The 13,737-nt window shown below is 38.6% G+C and overlaps 2 protein-coding genes across 2 annotated transcripts in view; one reads left to right on the top strand and one right to left on the bottom strand.

Moving 5' to 3' along the window:
• The window catches only part of LOC136411191 (protein turtle homolog A-like), an 87,795-nt gene that overhangs the window by 29,673 nt on the left and 44,385 nt on the right, over nt 1–13,737 (bottom strand). The window contains exon 2 of the mRNA XM_066393682.1: nt 10,829–10,961. Coding sequence (XP_066249779.1) covers nt 10,829–10,961 — 133 coding nt within the window. The remainder of the gene's footprint in view (nt 1–10,828; nt 10,962–13,737) is intronic.
• The window catches only part of Sdhaf3 (Succinate dehydrogenase assembly factor 3), an 87,209-nt gene that overhangs the window by 35,258 nt on the left and 38,214 nt on the right, over nt 1–13,737 (top strand). The gene's annotated exons all lie outside the window — the stretch shown is intronic.

Raw genomic sequence — 13,737 nt, 5'->3', positions numbered from 1 at the left:
GACTAGTCTCAGTTACTGTTAATTTGATTGCGATATGTAGCCAACGTTACGAGCTGTTGTGCATCGCTTGTTTGCATTACGAGTCCAATCGGCCCTTTTGATCTAGCCAGCCAATAGATGCGTTTCGGCGATGAGACTCTTGTTTGTTTATGAGGTAGAAGGTCCACATCTGCAGTGCCGGACTTAGCCACGTTTACCTTTTTAATCGTACAAAATAAAATGATTCAAGATCGGTAGAACACACTTTTAACGAGTACTAATTTGAAACTTTCGGCATAATAACACTTTCATTAGCGACGGAAGACGTAACAAAATACACGCAATTGTAGCTGAAGTTCCTTCGTTACGTATATAATTTTTACGGCAAGGTAAAACCCTAATTATACAACTTTTATACGCCGATCGTAAAGGGGAGCGTGAAGTCTTAATGATGGCACCAGCCGTTTTAATAAAAGTTTATATGTGTCGTTAGAAAAGCCCTGACTTGGTACTATTGAACCGGGCAGCTGATTAGAAATGTAATTACACTCGCTAGATAAAACAGCATAAGTAAAATTTTTACGGATACGTAATACTATTTTCCAATTTGTTTTTTACAGTTTATTAATGCCTCCGATAGGTCTTTCGGTATCTCGGAAGTCGACAAATTTTAAGCTCAATTTTATTCAGCTCTACCGGTCATAATTCAAAGATAGTCCATAACCCCACGGGAGGAGTTTTAATTCGCGGTTTTAGCGAAAGTTTAAAAATTTATTCAGCCCGCTAATGCGGGCTCTGTTTAATCTCGTCGAGTACAAAGCCGCGTGTAGAGCAGCTGCGAAACGTTCCCGGTTAACCATAAACTCGCCTACAAAATGTTTCCGATGCTTACGAGATATTAGAGAAATGACGCAAATGGGACTACTGCTGCTCTATTTTGTTAATCTAGTTTTTCCGGTATTAATTTTTATTAACTTTCTACCTATAAATTTACCTTGCAATCCTTGACCCTGGATTGAAATACGACCTGTTAAACCGCCAACATATTCAGAATAAATAAACATGGTTGGAAAGAAGTGAGAGGGAGAAACCGCCGGGTTAGGGAATTTGCATCCGGGCCGGTTAAATCAAATAGCAGGTTTTAAACCACCTACGGGTCAAGGGGATAAAACAGATGGTCAGACAACTCCTAAGCTGGGGTGAAAAATATAGCTTTTCTGGACTGACGGGTGTATTCGTTACAGTGATCCTTTTCCTCGGGGGCGGTTTCCTTGCGAGTTTTTTCCTCTGAAACGAGATTAATCTGCGCGGTTTTTTAATCGATTCACGTGCGAAGCACGTTGCGCGCCAATCGACGATAAGCCCATGTGCCCAAAAGGGCTTTAATATTCGCAGGTCGGTCGCGCGAAGATAATGCTGAATTTATCGTAGTGTTTGTTTTGCCCTTTAGGCACGTTCGGTTTTCCGCAAACTCCTCTGAACTACTAGGAACAGTCTTACAGTCAATTTTCCTTATACTGAGTCACATTACATTATTGTTACTTCAGGCAGAAGTAATAAGGGCGGGACCAAAACTATATAAATCGACACGGAGGTTTATCCGAGTTTGAAAATTTGTATCTCCCAATTTAAAGGGTTTAGAAACTTTCTGCTCGGAAGAAATAATCATCCGTATGCACTTGTAAAATACTGAAAACATGAGTCCAATTCGCTACTTCTGTGAGTAGTTATGGGCAGGAGAAACGGGACTAGTCCAAAACTCGATGAGGTTCTTATTTGGAGAAAATAACCATCCATATGCATGCTTAAAGTATTGGGGAATGAGCTGATTTCACCGCTTTGGTTAGAAATTATAGCTCGAAGTAAGAGATCATCTTGACAATTTCATAAATGTACTCGGTGTTTTAAAATTTTTATCTCTCCAACGAAATGGATTAGAAGGTGTCCGTTCAAAGTAAAGAATCATATGTATTCTTGAAATTTTGAAATCCACAAAAAGAAATATTACGAATATATCTGTTGTTAGCCAAATATGCATTCGTGCATTTTATCATGTTTTATAATCCCTGTTTAAGTTTTACGTTTGAATTTTCGTAAGTCAGAGTTTTACTGTTTGTGGACCCGGTACTTGACCACATAGTGTTATATTTACCGGGCACCGGCCACAAATTTTTCTCATTACATTATTTACATTACATTACATTATTAACTTTTAGTAATCAAATTTATGGGTGGGTGAATAGTTTAGCATCATTCTGCGGATTATCAAGAGTCTTAGAGTTAATTTTTCTATAGTAAGTTGTAATGGATAACTGAGCTCTTGGACTCCAAAATATATGACCTACTTTCTACTCACCACAAATACGGACTTTAACACATAATTTCCCTGAAGTGACCTGGTTATATTTTTGTGGTTCAGGAATGCCATAGTCCGCATAACTTTAATCTCAAATTAGATTATCGTACAGTGGGAATTTGTACACGACTTTCTATCTGAATAATCCAGCATTATACTAAATATTATCCGCATTATAAGCAGCGTCAGTATCACCTGAAAGACATGGTTTCGTTGCTTTATTAAGTAATATATCAAAATATTGTCAGCAGAACACATGTGTTAACGTGAGAGCGGAAGGTCTAATCAGATCGGCCATTGTATCCGAAAACCCTGCTGCCGCTATTGTCCGCCAACGGTGGCGACAAAAAATCATTTTTAGATGCACATTGTGCTGCTGATGTTTCACAGGTAATTATATGGTTCCTGACAAAAGAAGAAGATACTGCACGTTCTGGCTCGTAGAAACGAGTCCAGAGATTGTTTACGGGCAGCAATGAACGGTGATTCTCTGCTATCATTACATCCGTCCGTCTGGCCGTCATAACTGAATGAGTTATCGGTCGTTTCCCGCCCAGGTCGCTATCGGTTCCAAACTCAATTTCCAGGCAGTCTAATGAAAAATATTTCCCAATAAAACTGATTCAGTTTTAATTAAAAACTCACTGTCAGGTGGGAAAAAGTATTATTAATTGGTCCGTTCAAGTGTTTGTAGCTTTATTAAGAATCTTTAAGTTCATTTCTGATTTTGTTGTTTGGAATATGAGGGAAAATATTATGAAAACTCTTAATGAAAATTTCTCATTTGCCCATGTAACGTTCTTTCGCAACTTTGCCCTTTGGAAATTTTACAAAGCAAAAACGCTAAGACGAGGCACTTGGTTCGTTAAGCAGCAGCAGCAGCAGCAGCAGCCGATTCCTTTGAAGGCAAGTAATTAAGGGAGGTGGTAACGTTTTGCGAGTTGCCAAGTTTAAAGAGGGGCCCCTGTGTGGAGCCGAAGAAGTGTGCAGTGGACCGAAAAATATTCAGCAAATACGCCTTTTAAGATTCCTATTTAAGCGAGCGAGGGTCTGGAGGAAATTCCTTATTGCTGTGAAAATAAGTTCAGGCTGCTCCCACTTAGGACTATGCAGGAATCATAATAACGACGAGGGAAGTTTTAAATAATAAAGAAACTTCCAACTGTTGAAATGTTTTTTTAAACGGGGAATCTTTCTCACGTACTTCCGAAAAGTTCGCTCCAACTTTTACGGGAGTTCTTGCGCGGCTTGGAAATTTTAAATTTCGCTTTTTACACCAGGCTGCTAATTATTGCTTATTGCGAAATTCAAGTTTCCTTAACTTTTCTTTGAAATAATTAATTACAATTATAATAATTTAGCAAATCGAGTGCTTGTTCTTAGACTTAAAACTTAAGTCACTAGATCCTTGTAGTCTCATAATCTTACAATCTTTGGAATAATTCATTTCGCTTGTTCCAAGACCACAATACCTAGCCCCAATAATCACTGATAATGATGTCGATTCATTCCCCCTTTAACGCTTTTTCATTATCGAACAAGAGTCACTTTAAGAGTTTTTTTTATCTCACAGGCCATAAATCTACTACAAGCAGTCGAGCTCGGTCTCTCGAGACATCACTTATCGATCAGCCTCTAAACCTTGAAGAAAGACCTTTTAGGTTACCTTTAAGGTAACCAAATTCCAATAATAACTAAAAGAGCAAACGCGATATGGTTGAGTATGAAAGTTCGCGTGTTCTCGAGCTCAAAGCGTGAACTGTGGCCCGGAAAGGCCCTGACAAACAAAGGTGGAAACTTCGTTAATCCTTAATGGATGTGGAAAGCTGATCTGATCTTTCGGACTTTGTGCCGTGTACGAGAGTAGAGGGAAGTTAAATTTATAATAATATATATAATATTTTCTTCTTCATTGAGCGCTATTAAATCTTGAGCAATTCTAATACTGCAGTGGTACTAATATAGACAAAAGGATATGTAAAATGCATAAGCTTCCCGATTTCGCCTTCGCGACGGAATATCAATCGCTTATTTGTAAACTCGGATAAGTTTAGCTGCAACCTCGGACACATGCACCTCGTAAAGCGCAAAGGCTGTGCTTTATGTTCCCAATTGTCCGTCTCTTGTTTTACTGCTGTTTTACGACGCCACGAATCGTTCGTTTTACGAACGCCTTACCGCCAGTTTTCATGCTTTGTTGAAAGGAAATTATGATTTACATCAAAGCATTGGTTCTAAATTGTGTAACCTCGTCCGATTTGAACTCAGTTATTCACACCACTCTCAGATCAGAGGAGTGGAAAGGGACTTTCTCTAAAATTTTCGTGAAATATCAAATTCTAAGAATTTTGTACCGGGTCCATAATAACTATGACAAGGCTACAAAAATTTAAATTGTGAACGAGTAAAAATGTAAATGAGTAATTATTTATGTGTGTATTGCACATTCGTTTGATGCAATTAAAATAAGAAAAGACTTATATTTGGTCTATTTTTTGGCAGAATCGGTCTTCTAATGACCAATTGGCAAATGAATCCACTTTCATCTGAGTTCCGGAACAATAAATCAGACGTCGAGCGGACGTATATCCGGGGACGACATTTAAAATGTTAATAATAGTCACCAGGACGTGATTTTCAAATATAAATTGTCCCGGCTGCGAATATATTTTATTGTAAGCAGATGCTGGGAAGTGCGCGGAACGTGGCAATTATCCGAATTAATGATTTTAAATTATTCAAATTATATTACTGTGTATAAAGCTTGCCAGCATGTGACAGGGATTACAATGAATTAATCGCTTTGGAAGCAGGAGCGGCCTTGATTATTGATGCTTTGCGTAGAAAAAACCGTCGAGCGCCGCCTATGGCGGTGCGCTATTCCAATTACCGAAATTTTATTTTCAGGCAAACGTTTGTTGTCATTCCAATTGCGAATTGAATGTAATCACCTGCTCGATTTGCTGCATCATAAAAACGAAACAAAGTGACAACAAACACATTAGGAGACGAGAGCGCCGAGGGTTATGTTAGCGGCAACAAAACAGTGTAGGGAATTCATCAAGTGCAACAAGTTATACGGCCCCCCAGAGTGGTACATTAATTACCTTCCTTGTGTCTCCGCCACCGCTTAACATACGACAATTGAAAATTATAAATTCACCCGATTCATTATTCCTCCCTTAGGGGAGTTTTCCAGGTTAAGTAGGTGACGGTAACGTATCATTAGCTTTCATTAAGAAGTACTTTCATTCATGAACAACTAAATTAACACATTATATGTGAACTTACCTCATTCTTGAGACTCATTGGGATCACAAAAGCCTCAAAAACATCCCGTAGGTAGTTCAAATATTTTTACAGGCGTGAAATTTTAAACTCCAATTTTAAATCAGGTTATCAGTGAGTCACGAAGAGGGTAATTTGACAAGGGGTGAGTTTCTTATAGTAATTAAGTTAGTGAAATTTCCATCAGAAATGCGTCTGAGCTAATACCATCCAGAGCAAGATAATTCTACATCAGGGCTCGTACTAAGGAACCGGCTGTAGACAGTTACCTGTTTGTGGCGCGCTGCCGAAGCGCGCAATACCGTTAATGCGGAATAGATGTCGCGCCAATCGCTCCCTACACGTTGTGCACAACATTGCCCACAGAGGGAGTATCGGTAACCTGCGCACGCAGTAATTCAGTTTAGGTCTATATAAATACGACAACGGAATCCAACAACAGTCTCCAGTTTTGAACCCAATATCCCTTGAGTCAAAATTTCTAAGTACGTTCAGGTATCTGAAGAGGGGTAAAAACTCTGTCCGGATATCAACCTTCAATTTTGATCCTAACATCCCTCGACCACAAACAAACCTCCTGAGGTAAATAAGAATCTTCAAGTGACTGAAAAAGCTCTTTTCGGGGCTGGTGCTCTCGGAATATTAGTCTCCAATTTTATACTCGACGTCCCTCGACTACTAAACTCGTTGAACTCTCATGGGCAGAAATTTATTATTAATCCCAATCATTTCAGGAATTATTTAGGGAACATTATTAGCAAAACGATTCGACTATATACATATGTAGGTACTAATGTGGTGAGAGTTTAGTTGATAATAATTTCATTGCACAACGTATAATAGCTCGTGAATGAAAAGAAATCTCCAGTCATCTTTAATTCATCACAGGACTCAATTAAAGAATATCGCCATTCGATACAACACAACACGACCCAAACAAAAATCAACATTTTGAGCTCTCAGAGAGAGCGATGCAAGCGACACAATAGCGAACACGTTTAGAAATTCAATGAGTTATCTGATTTTAGCTTCTCCTCCGACACATGTTTCGCGACCTTGTTTGATATATTGCGGGCAGCCATTGTGGCCGCCGGACAATGTGCAAAATATGTTATGTGTTCTTTCTTTGTCGGATAGGCACTCTCGGGAAGAATGCGCTTCGTTTGAATGGGCCAGGGGGGGGATCTGGGCGCTCCCAATTACGAGTAAATTAACCGAAACCGATCCGTAATTAATGCAATTTGCTTGTACTGGTTGATAGAGGGTAACCGTGCCCCTTGTTTACAAACTCCGTTAGGCTTGGAATGCGTCGGGATTGCTCGCCTTGTGTTGATTTTGTATTCCATTTGTGTGTTAATCAAGAGGGGGATGGAAGAGTGTAAAGCTCATAGCGTGAGTTAAAGAATGAATCCATCATATGAGGGAAATTATATTCGAACGCTTCAAACTGATTTTGTCAGAATTCATGGTTTCTTCAGGGGTGGAATGGACAATGGATTCCCAGTGGGAGCAGGATCAACTTTGAATGATCAAGACTCACTGAGAACGCATTGTACCATATTCGCAGCGAGGGCAGGTTCCACCTCAATTTGTAGAAAGTATGGTTTCTAAGATACATAGGCTCTTAGCAGGAGCAAGGTTGATCTTGAATAATGGAAAAGACAATGGGTGCTTCGCGAGAGAATGATCCATCGCGGCTGCCGGATTTTTTCTTCGCCTCTTGTGGTTAGCCCTGCTACTTTTGACGCTGTCACTGCTGTTGTCGTTGTTAACTCCTTTTTTTTGACAATATGGACACATAATATTAAAATAATATAGGAAACCTCGAAAAGCTAATAAAACATCAAAAATTCGTTCCGACATACACATTATGCCCACACTAATTTGCATACATAAAACCCCGTTTTTTAGGCAACTGCGCCACACCCATTAGCGTCGCACATATCGCACCATTACCAAACAAAATGGAAACCTTTTAAGCCTCACACGATAAAGATACATATAATTACGCTTCAGTGACAAGGAATGATGAGCCGTGACACATTTAATCCCCGATGGGTCGTAACGAATGTATTAATCAACCTTCACGCTAGTGTCTATATTACGCTAGCGCAGGACCGCTGCCCCATAAAAACCCAAACCTTATCGTCTTTAATTAAATCCGAGATATCAATTTAAACTTTCAGCGAGCCGCCCGCAATAAACTTTTCGATTTAATAAGCTCTTGCGTAAATATTGTAATTTTTAATAAATGTCAAGGTAATTTACCTGCTCGGAGTAAGAATGGCGGCCTGGATATTAATGGGACACTTAAAAATTCGTGAGAGAGTCGCCTTTTTGAGGTGAAAATTAATCACGCCTGCTGTCCAGGACTAATCAATTACGACTGTCTTAGACACAATACGTCCAATTATCTCGAAGCAAATTTATGTCCACATACAAGAGATTCATTATCTGTACGTCGATCTGGCCGTGTATATAAATTAACCCGGTTATATTCAATTAGACCGGTGCCAATAGGCGTGTTTCTCTTAATTGAAGACCCGCACACCTACATACGTACGACATGATATGACCCTGCCATCAATTGTCCATTAAGGCGCAAATAATGTTATTTTACCGTAAGGTATTTAATTCCAGTCGCACCGGTAAATTTCGTTCTAGAAAAATGCGGTAACGATTTATTTGCGGCGGAGCAAAGTTGGAACGAAACAAATTATTCCGAGAGTTTTAATGTGAGGGGAGAGTTATCTTGACTGCCGTTTAAAATTGGAGTTTTTGCTGTTTATGAATGGCTTTCGAAGTTATGGGGGAGAGGACTTCCTGGTCCACAAAATATATGAGGCAGTGAATTAATATTGTGCCTTACCCGATGAGTTTCAAGTAAGGCGTGGATATATTGCGACCATGAAACTAACAATTTACACGCCCGTAAGTCATCCGGTGGGAACTCTCTTCCATCTAGAAATTAAACGTTCAAATGATGACCAGCGCGAGGCACCGCAAACTATGGATTCCGTAGTTAAGCTCGAACCTGTTTTCGTTAGAAACCCATTGTCTTCCTCACTCGAAAAATTAGTTTTCAAATCGAGGCCGAATCTGCTGCCATTGAAGTCCATTCCATCACCTACATTTTTGAAAATGCTCAGTTTGAATCTGTTTTTATTAATTACTCTATCGTTCAACAAACATTCCCAACTCCATTTCTCAACTAACGAAATAATTTTACGCAGTCTTAGGTTAGTCAGTGACAATTCTCTCTCTCTCTCTCTCAATGTGCCTCCCTCGCCCAAAAAACCATAGTTTGTTAAAAATCTTTGTCGAACCTCCTTCTATTGATAATCCATTATTCACTTTATCACTCGATAACCCTCAGTTTCTGAAAAATTTTCTTTTTCACTGCCCGACTGATAAAAATAATCTTACACTGTCTTAAGGCAGACGATGATAACTCCCTTCGATTTAGAAATTCATTATATAAAAGAAGATGATGGGCGTGTTCGGTATCCTTGGATATAGGATTTAGGCGTTTTATCAGGGTAATGTTAAAGTAGAGTTTCGCGATTTGTCAAAGTTTTATAATGATGAAGCAATGTAAATTTTGAGAAAGCCCAAACAATAATTCCCACTTTCAAACGGTTATAGTGTAAATAATGTGAAGAACTCTACAACCGAGGATATCGATTACACCACTGGTAGAGTAAACACAAAAAAATGATTTCGGTAATTAACCTCGACTGGCTTTTTATGAGAACCTGTTGTTCCTCCTTCACTCGAGAAACCATTTTTGAAAAATTTCTTATTCGCCTTTGTTTTTGAAAAATTCAGGCCGAACTTACTCCTGAAAAAAACAATAATTTTTAGAAAAATTAGACCGAATCTGTTCCCAGACAACATCCGTGTTCGATTCTTGAGTCCATATCACTTTAGCCCAACAAAAATTAATCATTTCTTTTTTGAAAAAAATGCTTCTTTGATATCGTAATACGTGATTGTGTGCGAAAAATTACGGATTTTTTTTTCATTATTTTTTTATATAAGTATATGCAATATCGGCAAGTTTTCCGGACCGTGGAGTGAATTGGGGTGCTGGATGGGGTAAAATAAAAACAAACATAGTTGGATAATGAATAAGTCATGTAATGAAACTAACCTAACCGTAACCAAACCCAACCAAACCATTCTTGCACAAATGAAAACAATAAAAAATTAAAAAATAATTTTTAATCATTATTCAATATGTATTTTAACCCTTTTTTCAATTATGATAGTTTATTTGCATTTGGGTTAGATTAGCTTGGTTGGGTTAGTTTAGGGTTTGGTAGGTTTGGTTAGTTTCATTATAGGATTTATTGACTATTCAACTATGTTTTTGATTTATTTGACTCCACCTAGCACTCCAATTTACTTCATGGTTCCGAAAGAAGCTTGCTGATACTGCAGATACTTATATGAAAAATAATGAGAAAAGAAGAAAAAAAAATCCGCAATTTTTCGCAAAGAATCACGCGTTATAATATCAAAGAAGTAATTTTTTCAAAAAAGAAATGATTCATTTTTGTTGGGCTAAAGTGATATGAACCCTGATTCTCATATTTTCTCTTTTGAACTCAAATTTTAGAAAAATTTAAGTCGAATTTGTTCCCTTTGAGAATCCATTATTCCCCCTCATGTAATTTTTAAAAGTGTTTTTTACACTTTTTAAAATTTCGAACCGAACCTGTTCCCACTGATAGCCTATTATCCACTCCATCATTCAACGTGACATGGGCTCTGGAAAAGTTCCTTGTTCACTCATAAGTTAGCCAGTGATAGCTCTATTCGATTCAGAAATTAAATATATAAAGGAAAACCAGGCGAGGTGGCCATAAAATACGGACCCCACAGCAAGATCAAATTTGCTACTGCTGAGAACTCATTGCTCAATCTCGTGCTCCAGCAGGCAGTGATTCTTAGAGAAATATGATGTTTGGAGTTCGCAGAATTGGCGTAACTACATTGTGTAAATTGGCCAGCTCCTGTAGAAAAACAATCGTCAAAGGTCTGTTGCGAAAACTATTTGCACCAATAATACAGTCTTCAATGGTTGAAATGGGAATTATTATTATGCTCGTAAAGCTAAGACCGCTTGCATGTGGTGTATAAAATATTTAAAAGTGTAGTATTATTACGTGTGTTAACAATAGAATAAGAGAAAAATCTTACCTGTAAATAGGTTTACTGTGTCCGTCCTTAAACCACAGCACCATGTTAGCTTTATCATCTCTAATGTGTGGCTCAATGTTGCAGGGCAAGGTGGCACTCCTCGTCAAAACTGCGTCCACCGATGAAATAATAGCTGAAAAGAAAACTAACTTCAATATCCATTTCCCTGGAAAGAGCGAAATAAAAGTAACTCTCCTTCTCCTCCAATGGGAGAAGACCCTTTTGGGAAAATAAAATTACAATATCCCATTCGATTTGCGACAACGTCTATAATCCTAAGCGCGGCGTTTAGTCGATATCGAACGAACGTAAAAGGGATTTTCCATGAATATTTGAGCTTATAAAGGCGGATCTAGGCGATACAATAAGGAGGAGAATGTTCCTGTGTGTGTGTCTCGTGTAAACAGCTTTAGTTTAAAAATTAAAGCGAAAGCTTCTTCACTTTATCCAGACCTGTTGTAAAAGAGAAGCTTAAAGTCATTATCTTTATGGATCATCAGGAACAAACTGAGTCCCCGAAAGGGCCGGAAAAAGGGTGACGAAACATTTTTTTTTTTTGTACGTTAAAGGGCGTTCACGTTTGTTTAGGTTATATAGAGGCGAATTTTTAAAGCGGGATGATGATGGTTCCCACAAGGAATTTCCAATATCGATTTAATGGCGGTTTCGGGGAGGTGTTGGTATTTATTTTCCGGCCATTGTGGAGTGTAAATTGCTAAGTGTAAAAGGGGAGATGACTGATAGGAGCCGCAGTCGTAAAATTAATCAAGAGTTTTGAAAGAATATAGAATGTGCTTGGGGTGAAGTGGCTTGTCAGAATAGGATTCGATCCCTTGTCATAAAGACAATAATCTCGAAACTGCCGTTGAGCCAGATTTCAAATATAGAAGGATGATGACCAGGAGGAAGAATTAAAAAAAGATCGAGTCTACTCGGGTTGTGAAGACATTGTCCCCTCCATCATCCTAGGACAAACCACCGGCTGAGACTCTATGTTCTTTCTATTGCCCAAAGTTGAACTTAGTTTTTAATGAGTACCCATTATCCCCTCAATGTCTTTAGTATCCATAGTCGAGTTTGTTTCCGCTGAAAACCCATTGTTCTCTTCGTTACCCGAGATTGTCGAACTTGTTCTCAATCAATACCTATTGTCCCCCAATGTCTTCACTACCCAAGATTGGGTATATTCCCGCTAAAAATCCGTTATCTGTTTCATTACCTATGGTCTAACCTTCTCTCGACTCTTCCCTCTCGACGAAAAAACATAGTAAAAACAGCTTTTAATGTTAATTAAATTGATATCTAAACCTGATATTCTCTAAAATATTTCATATACAAACAGAAGAAGAAATTAACCTTTGCTGTCAACGGCAGATAATTTGTAGTGCTCCAAGGCTTGTTTGTATGTATCTGGTGCGGCATCAATAAATACCGAATAGTCGAATAGTAATTTTGGAGCTATTTAAGGTGTCTTTGAGCTTGCTGCATCTTAAATGTAAATATTAGTGTCGATAGTTCGGAAGATGGTATTTGAATTTAGAGAGGCGTGAGGTGAATACTGGAGGTGGATTTAAATTAAGTTCAATCAAGCGTATATAGAGCTGCTTGTTATGGTGTTATTATGGATTATATAAGTGAGGAGAAATCTGAAGAAATCGCGACTTTCTTTTATCCTTTGGATAAAATTTATTCATGCCTTGCGCGAATAAATCCGCGCATAAATATGGCTTTGTGCGACCAGGAATAATTTCCATTTCAAGACGGAGCGGATTCCGCAATTATTGCACTCGCACCAACACTCACACACACAGATTTCTCCCTCGTGCAGACAAATTATATGGAAATCATTGTGTGGGAGAGAGCGCGAGCGAGTGGGGCAATATTTCACGTTATAGAAAGCGCTTTACGAGACACTGATAAATCGTGGGCCATTTTTTCCGCCCAGGAAAACAAAGAGTGTGACAAGAAAATATTCGCTTTTTTGTAGGTGAGCTTGTGCGTAAAAGTAACGACACCGAAATAGCCCATGTGAAAACAGCATGTTCGGTAAATGGGGCGCATTCATTACTAGTCTCGCATGATAAATACGTTTCAATTTGGAGGGGCATTTTTATCAGTTCGGAGAGGCGTCCGAGCTAATCGTTCGCCTGGCTCTGGCATGTAAATAATTAAATAAAGTTATTGCAAACCGGCCGCAAACGAAAATACTCGGGCGCCAGTCGATAAAGGTTGACAAGTGTAATCCCTCTTTTCCCAAGCTTTAAAGGGACGAGGGAAAATACGGTCTTTTATTCGTTTCTTTGCTTTGTCTACGTCCTGGACAGAGGCCTATCCCCACCTCATAAAACGTTTCAGGAAACACAATATTGGCAAATTTCCATGAAGCGAATACTATGTTTATTCCCTCTTTTTGCAAGCGTTACTATTTCCCGTGTTTTTTGGACTTGAACTTATTGGCGCCAAGTGGCTCATACAGTGGACCATTTATAAAATTTATTACAATTTGCATCTATTTTTTAATTATCCATATTTTGTGCGCCGGTTCGATTTGACAGGATCGATCGAGATAATTACTCATTCCGATTTTTCCAACTCTTACTGGTGTCGATTGGTCTACTCGTTTATCGACTTACTCAATACACATGTCCAACGTATCCAGGTTAAAAGTCTCCTTATCTTGGACACAATGGATAATCTATTGCGGGCGCTGACTAAGCTACTCACTCACCGGCCCATTTACAGACACTTCTCATGTTTTTCGAACTTCACTCTCTTGTGAGGACTCTTTTTGCTACTTCCGTGCAGTCCAAGTTGCCGCTTTTCTAGTTCGCGCTTCTATTCTTACATTGAATTTTAAAACATGACTCACTCAAATTTTCAAAATTTTGCATTTTAAGTCGCTTCATCAG

Source organism: Euwallacea similis, chromosome 9, assembly GCF_039881205.1.
Source record: "Euwallacea similis isolate ESF13 chromosome 9, ESF131.1, whole genome shotgun sequence".
Taxonomy (NCBI): Eukaryota; Metazoa; Arthropoda; class Insecta; order Coleoptera; family Curculionidae; genus Euwallacea; species Euwallacea similis.
The sequence above is the reverse complement of the archived record's forward strand: the minus strand, read 5'-3'. Positions and strand labels throughout refer to the sequence as shown.